Below are 14,962 nucleotides of genomic sequence, written 5' to 3' on the forward strand. Positions count from 1 at the left end.
AGATAAAGATAGGGAGATGAAGAATGACAAATCTGCTTGAGTTACTAAAATGCTTGACCCTAATGAGGAGAAATCACCAAGTACTTCTCTGAGAAGTATTTTCATGGAGTTGGTCCTTTCATTCTGATGAGACATTTGGTGATTTTTACCAGCAGTAACAGGTAAAGGAGGTAAAACTCCAGGTCCCTGACATGGAAGGCTTTAGTGTCATCCATGTCTAGATTTAAAGTTAACAATGAAATAGCCCTGAAATGAAAAAGAGGTAAGACATCAGCATTTCTGTGCCACACATTCCCTCCATGTGCTGGTGTCAGGCTGTGCAGAAGCAAAGGACCTGTTGTGCATCCCTCACCCCACAGCACCATGTGCATGTCTGCCTTCCAGGCTGCCACCTGCCCCATCCACACCCACAGTTCCTCACTCAGCACACCAGACTTGGCACTTGGGTAAAACGTGAAAGAACTGGGTGCTGACATTTGTGGCACTTCCCAAGGTAATTAAGGGAGACACAAATGGTTGAGCTCCTCTTGGCAGACACTTGGGTTAGTCCTTAGACTGTGAGCACAGCTATTAGCCAGTAACTCTGAGAATAAATGGTGCTTCTTGGTCTCTTCATGGAGTGCTGAGGAACAAATCACATTTTTCTGTCAAACACATGCCTTCCTTCCAATCTAGTTATAAATAGTTTCCATGCTTTTTGTTTTGATCGCGAATAGCTCAGATTGGATTCCTTCCTTAACTTTTAGAAGACGACTTAACATGAGGTGCATGTCCCTGCCTGGGTGAGGAATGAAACATTTTGACATGAACATTTCTACAGCTACACGAGAAGGAGCTTGCTGAAGTGCAGGCTCTGGCTCAGGAGCATAATGAGCAGCCCCTGAAACTTTGTTCTGTGCTAAAATATTCTGGTACTTGCAGGAAAGTATCAGTAGAGTTTGCTAACACTGTCTTTCACTCCAGTTTGTTCACATGAATTTTTTGCCTGTTTGGAAAGTTATCAGGAATTTGACTGGGTGGTGTGATGAAAGTCAGGCTCTCTGGGGAGGCTGAAAAGGGGAAGCAAGAATCAAGAAAAGGTTATGCTTCTAAGAAGGGAAGGGTACAGCTGTGCTGCAAAGGCAAGGACGGGAAGCAGGGAAAAATAGTTAAAGCAGAGCTTGTGGAGAGAAGAATCTGCAATTAAAGAGGAATAGGCAAGTGGGAATACATAACTTCATTGGAAGATGGCAATGTTTTTTCTAGTGTTAAAATGTACTGAAGCATTTCACATGACACTTTTTTTATTCAACCTTTTCTTCACTTAGCATGCTAATTCTATTTCTTTCTATTAAACTTATATTCACTATAAAACCTTTAACCAGTTCTGTTTATTTCTTCTCACACACCTTTTTTTTTTTTTGTGCACAGGAAAAAAGTGGGGTTAGCACAGAGGAGCCTACAAAGTGCATTATGTCAGCACAAAATTCCTGCAAAGTTCAGGGATATTTTTTCTTCTTCCAGGAGACAAAAAATCTAAAAAATCTCTTTTTAATCCTGGCCTTTCTGTATGTTAGGCTCACTTCTCTCTTTTGACACTTCATTATGGATTTTCTGAGTTTGAATAAAAATCTAGTTCTCTTTTCTGGTGGATAAGGTCACTACTGCTGGGAGCTACTTTCTGTGTGTAGTATACTTCAGTGTTTTGTGTCCTGCAGACTGAAAACTTCCCAAGTGTGGGTGGTCTCTTGCACCTTTTTCTCCCCACTTCACAGTATTTACTGTCTGTGATCTGGCTGAAAGCAGATCTGCTTTCTGCCTGCAAGAAATGGCAGAAGTGCTGCAAGGTTGCCAATAAATTCCTGTGAAGAATCCTGGCAGTGAGGGCTGATGGTGTTGTTGCTGTGCAGATGTCCTGTGGGCAAGTGTTGGCCCCATTCATGCAGGAGGAGCTAGGAAGAGAACCCAGAATTCCAGGGCCATAGGTCAGTGCTGTTGTTTCTGGTCTTGTAGCCCTGTGACTGGTTTGTTGTTCATCCCTAAACCTGAAAGGAGCAGGCGCTCTGTACAGCAACAGTACGTGCTCATATAACTAATAATGTGTTGTAATTCTTGCCCATGAGGTGGCTGAATTGGAACTGGACTCATTTCAGAATTTCCTAATGTTTAGGGATTTCATTCCTGAGATGTTATTGTTCTTGTAATGTACATGTGTTGCTCATTTAAGATTACTTTTCTTAAGGTAATTCCTACGTTCTTTCCTCTTGAGAAAAAAGTCCCCGTGTGGATTTGCTGATCTCTTTGTGTAGGATGTGTGTTATCACACAGCCTTCCCCATGTGAACAGAAGGAGTAAATGGCAGCAACAGCATTCTCTGACCTATCAGCAAGAGGTAAATGAAACTAAGAAATAGCTTGTACAGCTCTTTGACCTGTAGGGAGAAGTTTGGGTTTGTGAATCTGTGCTGTCTATGCAGTTCTCTTGCAGAAGGTGGGGGTTTGTGTTGGGCAGGAACGTGGCTGTAGGTACAGCACAGACCTTCTGCAGGACAGGAGAGCAGGAGACTCATCTGCTTTTTAGAGTGTCACTTTTTGTCTGTCCTACCTGTGGAGATCTGGCTTTGTACATCGTGTGGGAAGATTCATTTGGGGACCAGAGCATGGTCAGCATGGCAGACATGCAGAGGTAGCTGCTGTGTAGGTACACACTTGGTGGTAATTGGGAGTGGGGCTGACCCAGCTTCATCCCCAGCCTCATCTGTAAACCATGTAAAACATGGGTTTACAGCTGTGAAAAGCAGGACAACAGCACTGACAGCAATGAGCCATGGAGTGCCCAGGGGCACTGACCAACCACCAAAGGGAACAGAGGGCACACTGGTGCAGTGCATGAACATGGGGGGTATAAAAGGTTGGGCTGAAGAACAAGAAGGGCAGATGCTTGAAGCTTTCTGATGTGGTACGGTGTTATTCTGTTTGGGTGAATGCCTAAAGCCTTCTGAAACTGTATGATGATGCTCTGTGTATCATTGCTGTCTTGACTGTGGCTTGTGCTGTGACATTGCTGTATCAGAATAAGATCATTGTGGCTGTTGTGATGCTGACTAAGCTTGAAGATGTGGCTGAATCTCTGGTTTGCAGTCCATTGTAATTCAGCTTTACTGTGTCAGGTTTCTCAGGCACAGCCTTGGGTCAGCTTGGCCACTCAGGTGTTCATAGTAGCGCCTGAGTTTCCTCCAAGGTGGCTTTTCAGTTCCTGAAGGAACAGCTGCATATTTGGTTTCAAGCCCAGTTTCTGTAGACACCAGTATCTTCTGCAAGCTTTTCTTAAGTCCTAGGTGGTAGTTCTATATTTCTTTTATGTCATTTTCCTTGTTGCCCACTGACTTTGGAGGTCCTAGATGTCCCTTTAGCAGCAGTGAAGATGCTGACAGCATTCAGCAAGAGCTCCTGGAGCAGGATCATTTTGAAGTTGGCATTGATGGGATCTAAGCTGGAGCAATACTGACTGCTGTGAATATTCCTCCCATATCATTAACCTGAGTTATCCTCTGTGAGCCAAGTGCTGTCTTCTGCCTGGTGCTGAACTCGCTACAGAAAGTGAGGATTACTCAGCACCTGGCAGGACATGGCTACGTAACACTAAGGACAGTGATTAGATAATTCAGTTAGAACAATGTATTTATTTGCCAGTAATTTGTTTCTTCTTCTGCAGTTTTCCATTTTCCAGGCATTACATATGGTCAACCAGACAGAACCACTCTGTTCTCTGAGTAATTCCCCCTATTTTTTCACAAGCATATAGATATTTCATTTAAACCTTTGCAGCCTCCCTTTGTGGCACCTGCTTATTTATCACTGTCTTTAAGATCCGTTTTCCACTTGGCAATGTTCATATTTTTGGTCCCCTGGTTACTGCTATTGTAAATTATTATCCAATAAGATTTATAGCTGTGAGATTTGTACAAATAGCCTGTCTCCCCCATTTAATGGCTTATCTCTAAGTTAACTCTGTTATTTACTAATGAAACTGTATGGATAATTTTTATATACGGTTTTGCAGGTATGCCATGAAAATTTAGGTCAGACATGGAATTACATCAGGCTGTCTGACAGGCTGCAAATCTCCCTGCACCATAGGCACAAAGCAGATGGGTGGGGAGCCCACTGTAGCTTTACAGTGACCTAAGCTGTTCCTAGGCATGGGAACCCCATCACTGACAGAGAATAATGTAGTGCCACATAAAATCCTTGGGGGTTTTATTGATTTGTTTTCTCATTTAAATTCACAAGGAGGAAATTTAATTTCACTTCATTTCTGTTTAATAGGGGTCACATGGAAAAACCTGTAAATACATTTTTTTAAATTGCAGTAACATTTTTAATAATTTTAGGTTAATTTTTATGCTCCTGTTAAATCATATTTAGCCACTATTGAATTAAGATTTTAAAATCTTTAGGTACCCTTTACATGATGATTTTTTTTGGTTGTTTTGTTTTTTTAAAGGGTTAGGCCATGACATATGTAGATTTAGGATGGTGTGGGTTGGGTTTTTGGGTCCTACATTTTAAGAATTAGCAAAACCCATGTCCTACTTGCCTTTGAGAGCTGTTAGTAACATTAATGACACTTTTATCACTCCTGTATTGGTTTAATTTGTACGCAGATTTTAAAAACATATTCATTATCATAGTATTTCACTAAGTAAATACAAATAAACTCTGTTCTACTGATAGGGATCCTCCTGTCAGCCAAAACAAGAAAACCAGTGGCTGCAGAATCAGGTTCATTTCCTCCTTGTGAGGTTGAAACATTCAGGGATGGGCGACAAGTTGACCTCTTGATTTGTTTCATTCTTCCCATGTCTGCATTCAAGAAAGATGGGTCACAGATCTCAAATATAATTTTTTGTATTTATTTTGAATGGAGGTAAAGGAAAAGCACTTCGAAGGAGAGGGTGAGTGTTTGTTTTTCAATATGCTGACATCCATAAGTGAGCTGAGGAAGGGTAGCTCAGTGTGGTGGAATATTCTGAACAAATTCTTCCCTCTGTAACATTGCTGCACAAAAAAGAGGTCACTGGTGTAGTGGGGTAATTATTTTGATTTTTTGGATGATTTTTCCCAAATTTTTTCCTGAAACTGATGTTTATGTGTAAAATTAATGCATAAATTTTTATGGCCTTTCAGCGTGAGAAGCTGATACATGAGTTGGAGGAAGAAAGACATTTGAGACTTGAGAGTGAGAAACGGTTACGGGAGGTGACGCTGGAGTCGGAGCGGAGCAGAGCCCAGATGCGGGGGCTGCAGGAGCAGTTTTCCAGGTATGTACCACCAGTAAACTGCGTCCAAAAGATGGCAAAAACATCCTTTGGTGCTGGTGGTTTCTGCCTTTCTATGGCAGAAACATCCTTTGTCCACACCTGTTGATAACTCAAATGGATCTAATCTAAAGCAAAACCTGCTCTCCCTTGGAAATTCCATAAACACCACAGGCTCTTGGCTAAATGATTGTTGGGATACTGAAAAGGTTTATGCCATCATTTTATGGGGTGGTGAAAATTTTAATTTCTAGGGATTTTGTGTTTGCTAAAATTCCCAATAATTTTCTAAGTGTAGGTCTTCACTTCTCAAGAAGTGCATGCCACGGGTAAGTCAGTATGTGGCTGTTTGTGTCTTTTAAGCGAGAATGGGTTTGATCAATCTGAATAAAGAGAGGAAGAAAAAGTGAAGCCTTTGGGCAAACTCATCCTGCTTGGACCTGCTTCAAATCTTTTCCTGCATTTCCTGGGCCAAAGCTTTGGGCTAGAGCAGAGCTCCATTTACAAGAGAACCAGTTTAGAACAGAGATTAACACAAACCATTCGTATGATAATATTAAGGATTTGAGTTATTTATTGTTTTCATGATGCATGATGAGATCTTGTATAGCAAACAGATTTTTTTTCATTGTTTTTCTCATGTGCACAGAAACAAAACAATCCAAAAAATCAAAAGAGACAATGGAATTTCATGTATATTTTCCATCAAGGCTGAATATTAACTCCTTCCCTTAGCACTGAATTGTTAAAAGCTCAAGTTCAGTTTAATAAACTGAACCCTGGAGGGTTTTTTCCTTTTATTATTGGTTAGGTTTCTTGGGGGTTTTAGAGTTTTCTGCTTTGGGCATTTTTTGTGTTTTTTTCCTTATTTCCTCGGTGTTTGCCATGCTGCTCCTCTGATTTGAATCTGGGTTTCTAGGCAACACTGCAAAAACCATTGACAGCATTAATAAAATTTGTTCTCCTCTGTTATTTTGTGTTTGGAAAAATTTGCATTAATTCTCTGCTGAATTCAAAAAAACTATTTCAAAAATCGTTAAATGTTCAGTTAATTCTGAAATCTCCATTAAAAATGCTAAGGATATTTCTTTTTTAGTTTTCTATTGTTCCTCTTCATTGATCCTCGATTTCAATTTTACTTATTCTGATGAGACTCCTGGAGTAATGTACACAAAATAAATCCACCCCATGAGTGTTCCTGGTTAGAATATTTTGCTCTATAGTATATTAATCGTTGTTTAAGGAAGAATTTCCTGAGGTCCTGATTTTAGAACACTAATATTACTGCAATAGCTAGAAACCTGTGAAATTAACTTTGGAGGTGATGGAGCCATGGTTAAGAAAAGCAGGGGTGAGGGGCAGCCAGTCTCTAGAGTGATGCTCCCAGTACCTTCATAAAATTTTAACTGATGCATATTCAGATCTTTTCAAGAGAGCTCTTCATTATTCCTGTGGAACTGCAGTGATCTGATTCATTTCTACCGTGTTTCTGAAAAGAAAAACTATTTTATTAGTCAGGATCCCTGAAGTCCACTATCTTCAAATTAATCCATTCTTTTTCTTTCACTTCTATTTGCAGTTGAGCGTGCTTGGGTCTATCGAGAAGCAGAGGGACACAAGTTCTTTGAATTAAAGTTGTTTGTCTCTTTATGTCTGTCCCCCTGATTTAGATAAAGGTGAAGGCCCTCTAAATCAGCATTATGTTCTTTTTAAGGCTGTCTGCACAATGGCTAAACTGTTTGAAGGCAAACTTAAATATCATTTTTCATTAATGGCAGCTTGGTTAGCCTTGTTATTCCAGTGAGGAAAACTCCTGCTGGCCTCATCAGGCTCTGGCTTTATTTTAGTGTAGGCCAGATACTAGGAAGAGAATATGTCACTGAAATATTTTATTTTACAACATTTTATTATGATGAATATTAAGGGTTATTTTTGCTGATCTTTAGTAGAATATTAAGATATTTGCTTACACAAACAGACTTTCTCTCTAAATGAGTGTATTTTTTCTTACCCTGTTTGAACAAACAATGAAATTGGAAGCTGGGTAATCTTGTGCTGCTTAAAGATTCTGTATTGTTTGAAGGATTTGCAACCTTTGCTTAATTTGAGCAAATTAAACAGGACAAGACAAATAATGATGGGAGGAAATGTTAAAACCAAGTGAAGAAGATGACTAGAGAATAATATTTTGGACTCAAACATTCTATCTTTCAGATGTGGATAGATCAACGTAAGAACATAGACTACAGCATAAATCTTTTAAGTATGTGTAATTCCTGAACTGAGAGGGTTTACCTAGACATTTCTACATATATTTCTTTACATTTCAAACTGTTTTCTTTGCTTGATGGAAAGAGTGAAATATAATAGTTGGTGGTAATCTGTAAGTTGACCTTTGTAATCAGGGGAGCAATGCTCCCTATTCCTAAATGAAATTGTGGGGAAACTTTAATCTGTCATATAGGCATATGGTTTGAGATGGAGGACTTCAGAAGGTGAGGGGTTTCTTATTGAATGAAGTTTTTGTTGTTACCAAGCAAGCAGTATTTCAGCCTAGTAGTCTGAAATAAATCGAAGTTCTCTTTCTTAACACCTGCATAAATCTGCCAGAGCCTTAATGTGACACAGTAGTTAGTTTGATAAATATGTGATACCTGCTGAAAGAGCTTTTAAACTGAAGTTTCTTTTCCAGAATTGTAACATGTGTCCATGTAGTTTTAAATCTGCGTTTTAATTTTATTAGCGATGAAATATGTTTGAGGTGTGGAGAAACCTTGCAGGGAAAATATTTAATACTCAAGTTGGGTTTTTACACTGTAGTTGGATGCTGTTATCTTTCCATTGCCTTAGTATAATCTCACCTTGAGTTGAAATACTTGATGTTTTCTTTCTTAAACCCCCTGAGACCTATTGCTTCTCTGAAGCTGTTAAATTCCATAAGGTTCTTTTTGGCATGGCATTGTAACCCTTGCACAGTCCCTAAATGCACAGAGACTTACCCTATAAAAAGAAATCAGCCCAGTTTCTTCCAAGACAGTGCCATGCAGTCTGAGTTTCCCATTTTTGTTGTTGTACACTGTCTCATTTACCTCCTTGCTGTTGGTTTCAGCTGTGCTTTTCCTGCTTTCAGCATTTTTCTACAACTGTAGGAACAGAAATGCAGCAACTCTGCCCACAGCAGTAGGTGTGATTTATGGTATCATTGTAAAAAGCACACTAATAGACACAATATAAATTGATTGCGTTTCCCTGCTGTACATCAGTAAGCAATAGAACTTGTTGTCTGTGGAATGCATACAGTTCAGGTGACTAAACTGTGATTAAATGTTAAAGCAGTAAAAGAAGTAGCTTTACCTAAGTTACTTTGATCACTATTTTGGTCTGAATGAAACAAGTTCAATAAACACTATTATAAAGAGTATCTGGAAACAGTAATTGAAGACCCCGTTATCAAATCTTAAAATCCCTTTTGGGTAAATTTCAAAAACTATTTCAGTTAAAGTTGTGTTGTTTATTGGTACCAATGTCTGTGACTGGAAAATTGCCTCAGGCTTTTAGATGTTATTGGAAAAGTAGGAAATGGTCCTTGTTTGATCTGCCAGGGCCCTGTGAATGGGATGAGTGCAATTCTCACTAGACTGTATATTCCTCTCCCTTTAGTATTGACTGTAGGGTTAAGCCTGTTGCTTCTGACAAGGGAAAAAATGACTGCTACAGCACTTGGCATAAAAGAACAGTGTGGTTGTAGGTTTAGGCACATCCTTCATGTATTTTCCAATTATTGTAATTCCCCTAGCTCCATTCTGTCTTGTCAACAGGTGAGTGGGAATGATAACTGTTTTCCTTGCAGCTGTGATAAGGAGATTTTTATGCATTGCATCAGCATGTTGATGTGGAGTCATTAAATTGTGATTTCCAAGGTTTGCTCGATCTAGAGGTCACACCTGCTTTCATCTGTGTGGCCTTACTGCCATGGCTGGTGACCCACAGACAACTGAGGCCATGTCTGAGAAGTGCACACCAGCTCAGCTGGCCCTGTGTTTGGTCACTTTGCCTAAGGTCAACCATTAATAACATTTGAATCTAATTTCTGGGGAGATTAAAACGCTCTCCTGGCAGCTATGGATGGCATTCCTTTGATTCTGACATAGCAGGGGTGAGTAAGGTGCCATGTGGGAGTTCACTCCTTTTCTCAGAGGGAGATTACAGAGGAAGTTATCTGCAATTCTCCTTTGTGTAGCTCTGCAGTGACCTCCTGTCCTTCTCCCTGCATGGCCTGTGTGTAGGGGTGTTCTAGGAGACAGGTTGGCCCAGAGGTGGAGTCTGTATCAAGGGCTGACCTTGTCATCCTGCCCTATGGGTTTAGCTACCACTGGATTTTATGAGCTGATACTGTGTGAAATGTCACGAGGAGGAGAACTGGTGAATGAGTGTCACACACAAGTGAGTTCTCCATGTCTGGGGTGTCTCTCCTGTTCATCTTCTCCTGCCTTGCTGCCAGCTACAGGATGGGCAATGTCAAACATGGGGAAGGTTGACCTTGACTGGCTCTCAGGTGCCCACCCAGCTACTCCCTTACTCGCTGTCTTCCAGAGGGCTGGGAGAGAAAAGAATAGCAAAAAAGAACAGGAGCTCACTCACCAGTTACCATGAAGGGGAAAGATTTGACTTGTTAAAGATTAATTTAATTTATTGCTAATTAAATATAGTGTAGGGTAGCAAAAAACAGAGACAAAACTAAAAACATTTATTCCCACCCATACCTTGTTCCCAGGCTCAATTTCATTCCTTCACTTTAGACTCTTCCACTTAAGCAGCAGGATGGGTGTCAGGTTTGGAAGCTGCTGAGCTCTACAAGTCTCAGGACATGGTGTGAATGCTGCTTTGCTGGGCTCTGACCTACTGCTTAGGGTATGGATCATACCTTTTGATTAGAATTGACAGAGTAAAAGAATGAAGTTTCTTTTAGATTAACACTGTTGGGGTAAGTACATTAGAATTTTTATTTATGTGCATCTACAACACTTAGGTACATATTTCATCTATAACAGTTACTCAGAATTGTCAAGAACCATTCTAAGATCCAGGAGCTTTTGTGTGAATAGTTTTCATCTGACAGAAAAAAAAGGAATGGCTTTACTAAACTTGTGAAACTAAGCCCAAAGAGGAGATTGCCTGAAGATTTTATGGAGTTTGATCCCACTCAGTTTCTGGGCTGCTTTGTACTAAATTTGCTGGTTTCCTGTTGTTTTACCAACAAAAAGTAAAATGGAAATTTTGTCATTTTTGATACCAGACCCATTTTTTTCCCCACTCTTTAGTTCTGTGTATGAATATGGTTTTGAAAGTACATGCACATGAGAAATACCTTCAATGAGTGTGGTGGCTCAGTTTTCTTCAAAAACAAAATAGTCATTCTCTAATTAGAAACCATCTAGTTGAAATAATGCTTTCATACTGGAGCTGAGAAAGAACAAAAGCAATGAGCTCAGAGTGACTGCAGAGAGCAACTGAAGAACCAGGGTAAACTTGAAACACTGAAGTCATGCCAGGACCAGAAATTATAGCAGATTTTATTGCCTGAAGTATATTGACTTGTGTAGCACTTTGAGAGATTTCTTTGCTCCAGGTGTTATTCAGGATGCACAGGAAGGCACCTGCCGTTCTCCATTTTCTCTGGACTCTGAAGGCACTGAGGCTACATGAAGAGCCAGCTCTATTTCATTACCCAGTGCACTGGTAAATCATGTGTGGTGTTTCATGACAGCCCTTAGCTGCTGAAAGCTTCTTGCATGGGGACCAGAGAGATTGGTAATTTTATCTTCCAGAGGCAAAAGCATGGTGATCTGTGTGCTCAGGAAATCCTGTGTCTGGCTTGTGTTTGCTCACAGGATGCATCATACTTCTATTTCTGCAAGTTTGCATCTATTGCCTTTTACTGATTTCTCAGACATGAAATGATATTCTGCTTCCTGTTTCATTGGGATAGAAATCATCAAAGTCTAGTTTATTCATGTAAAAATCAGATCCATCTTTCTGAACCTGAACATGGGAAATTCCCTACTTCAGACTATTTGTGTACCTTTGTCTTTTAAAAAATATCTACATTTCATAATATCTGTATAGCAAAGAATATTAAAGAGGAAATGGAGGAAATACCCAGACAGTGTGGTGATAAAAACCTTAAATCTTTACAGTGGAATAATATTATAGTGAGTCACCTTTAAAACTGTGTTTGCATTTACCTTTTTGAATCCAGCAATTCAAAGAAATCTGTGTAAGTAGAAATTACATCCCCATAAATTGATTAGATTTAAACTAGGTAGAACAAGTGAGAGAAAGGCCAGCAAAGAACAAGTGTTCTCTTAGGCTCTGTCGTGGATGACTCTGCTAAAATAAAAGGCTGCTTGTTTTTTTAAAGCATCAGTCTGGTTTGAGCTACAGGATTGTCCAGTAGAGTTTTTTCTTACACCAACCCAGTGATTCCATCTCTGACTTCTTATCCTACTTATCCTTGTTGTGTTGTACAATGGCACTTTTTATTAATGATCCCCTTCTGATATGGAGGTTATGGGACAGTTTTCAAACCTCCATTGCACAGCCTGTGGTCTCTCCTATGCTCCACTAAGTCACACATGAGATGTTCACACTTTAATTTCTGTGTCCACACTTTGATTTCTTCAAAGTATTTGCCCGGAGAGTCAGAAAGGCACACACTTTTAAAATCAATATAAATAAGACTGATCCTCTGATTTCATTATTAGCTTTAATTGCTACCCAAACAACATGGATTCATCCCATTTTAGTTTACTGATCCTCTCAGACTTGTGGTTTCTTTTGTCAAATGATTGAAAACCTGTGCTCAATGTGAAATTTGGAGATTATAGACAGTTCCTCTTTACTAATGGATCAGAGAGAAATGTGAGTTCATGATCACAGTTTTTATGGTTGTTTTCCTGCTTGATGCTTGAGGTGGCTTGTATTAGTAATTTTTCTGTACTATAAAACTTGTAAACTGTAAATGTAACATTAATAGGCAGTGGTGTGCATTCAGATTGATGGTGGTAGGCACAGAGCAAATTAAACCATGAGTGAATAATATGATTAAAAAGCTGACATAAAGTCAAATGATCTTCATAGTTATACTTCTCTTTTATGAACATGATTGGAATCTTCAAAGGTTCATTGGTTGACTGAGTCTATGTTTTACCATTACAGTTTTACATCAAACTAAACCAGGGAGCCTACATCCCCATTTTAATTGCAAGCAGATGAAAATCTGATCCTGAAAAGTGCTCATCCTTTTAAGATTCTGGGGTGACTTCTGTGAATCTGATCTAGTGGGTGTCATCCCCTGTCCATGGTGGGAGAGTTTGGGAGTAGGTGATTTCTAAAGTCCTTTCCAACCCAAACCATTCTATCATTCATCTCTCATTAAGGGCAGGAGGAAAAGAGTGTTCCAAGTACTTTTAGGGGGTTTAGTACCTTAAATAGTAGAAAGATACAGATTTGTGGGAAATAGAAGATCATTAAATCTGGACTGTCATCTCTCTAAGTAGAATAATAGAGGAATGCTTTGTTTTGTCTGGATTTAAAGCAAGCGTTTCTGGTTTTCAGGTGTATGAAGCAGGGAGGAGAAAAGACCTTTCACAAAAGTACTCTAAAGGAGGTGGTACAAGAATAGCACAGAAAAACGGGCACAAAGATGTCCCTGTCTGGATGCCATCTGTGGTACCCAAAGGTGGGCTCTATAGATTGGGACTTCTGCTCTCCTCAGCAAGAAACTTCCATGGAATCATATCTTTACTACAGTTTGCATAGCTGGCTTTCTAATGCTGGTAAAGAGCTGGTCCTTGAATGTGACCAATACATAATTTGCAAATATAATCAGTTTTTCATCCTGCTCTGCGTAACCTTTTAAGTATCTCCACTAAGTAATGAAAATAGAATTATTTATCTGCCTGACTTGAGGTGGTAATGCATTTTTTCAACCTAGTAGCAATTCGTAATCTGCACAGATTGGATTGTTTCACAGGATAATTATTATGGTAATTTTAATTTTATCTTAGAACTTGTAATTATTCCACAGTATTGTTCTAATGTAACAGGTTGTGCAGCAGTTCATTTGTTTTTAAGTGCTCAAATTTGGACAGGGCAACTTAAAAATTTAGTTTTAATCTTATTCTTTTACCAAAACATTTTGGGTGTGTTTGCCTCTATGCACACATTTCAAATATCATTATTAAAGGTTGCAGTGGCTATAGTTAAAGCTGAAAAGCTATTGTACTAGATGCACACTCTTGTGGAGTTTTGCTTTTCAATGATAAACATTAAGAGAACAGGATGGAATTTCTTCCTTATATTTATTGGCTTATAGACCTAATTCTTCTAATTATTCATGCCTTACTCTGATACTACATTTTCATAGTTACTCTACAAATCTGTTCTCAGGGATTTATCTCCTGAATGCATCAGGAGTTTGTTTCAGCTGCACGGATGTTGCTTGTTCATTTTCTTGACATATATTACAGAGGAAAAAAATTATTTAAAAAAGAAAAGGTGCTTGGTTTTAGTCCATCAGTATCAGCAAGGACAGCTGTGAGGTCCCTCCTCTTATTCTCCCAGATTTAGATCTACACTTAGCAGAGGGAATGTCCCTTGTAAAGAAACAGGCAAGAATGAAACACTGAAGGACAAATTGAAGAGTTTTAAGTCATCTGCCATGATTCAAACTGTTCAAACAATTAAGGAAAATTGGTGGAGCAGATCCCCACCAGCTCCTGAAAGGTGCCAGGTAATTGCAGCAAAAATGTAACAATGAGAGTAAGGTATGTCTGGCTTATGGCAGAAAGGGATCTCAGCAATTACTGTGGGCTTTGCCTGTAAAAGGGTTAATTGCTACAATCTTGATCATTTTTGCAGTATCATTAATCATCCTGAACTTACATAACTAATATTGTTATAACTCCTAACTCTACAGGGATTCTGTCACTATTTAGTAACAATTACTGTCTTCTATTTCAGATAGCTTCTATTGTAGAGCATTGCCAAAAATCTTAATGTGATTATCTTTGGTCATCATGTGTGCTTCAGTTTGCAGATACTGTAAGCAAATGTAGATTGATTTGAAAGATTGTTTCAGTTTAATGTGGCTTTAATTCTGTGTCTAGTGCCTGCCCCAAAATCTCAAATTTTACCAACTGGGCACTACTACCCTTCAGTCAAGCTGTGTATTAAGTGTCATTAATTAAATATGTATTTCAGAAAACATCCATCTTCTAATCATGCAGTGTAATAACTACAGATGGGTTATCCTGAAAACATTGTCAAAAGGATGTCAGTAGAATATTGTATTGCATCAAACAATGAGCTCCTCTTGTGACAACCAGATAATTAGGGATATGCTGCAAAAGGATGCAGAGAAATTGCAAATCCAGTTCAGAACAAGTCACATTGTAGAAATCACTTTTAGCCCTTTAGGATGTTGTTGCACACTCTTAGTTTATGTTTTACCTTAGAAAAGATTTTTCTTTTGCTTCATTCTGTTCCATGATAATTGAATCCCAGTTCAATTGCTTTCTAGGAAGATAAGGGATTTTACTCTTGGTTCTTACCACCACTCCAGATAGGAAGGAAGTGGCATGCAAGGGAAGAGCTGCATTT

The 14,962-nt window shown here is 39.1% G+C and overlaps 1 protein-coding gene across 1 annotated transcript in view; it reads left to right on the forward strand.

Annotated features, from left to right (window-relative positions):
* Positions 1-14,962, forward strand: part of NCKAP5 (NCK associated protein 5) — a 378,197-nt gene that overhangs the window by 200,430 nt on the left and 162,805 nt on the right. The window contains exon 6 of the mRNA XM_031056009.1: positions 5,169-5,302. Within this exon, the coding sequence (XP_030911869.1) occupies positions 5,169-5,302 (134 nt within the window). The remainder of the gene's footprint in view (positions 1-5,168; positions 5,303-14,962) is intronic.

This window comes from Geospiza fortis, unplaced genomic scaffold (genome assembly GCF_000277835.1).
Source record: "Geospiza fortis unplaced genomic scaffold, GeoFor_1.0 scaffold112, whole genome shotgun sequence".
NCBI classification, from domain to species: Eukaryota; Metazoa; Chordata; class Aves; order Passeriformes; family Thraupidae; genus Geospiza; species Geospiza fortis.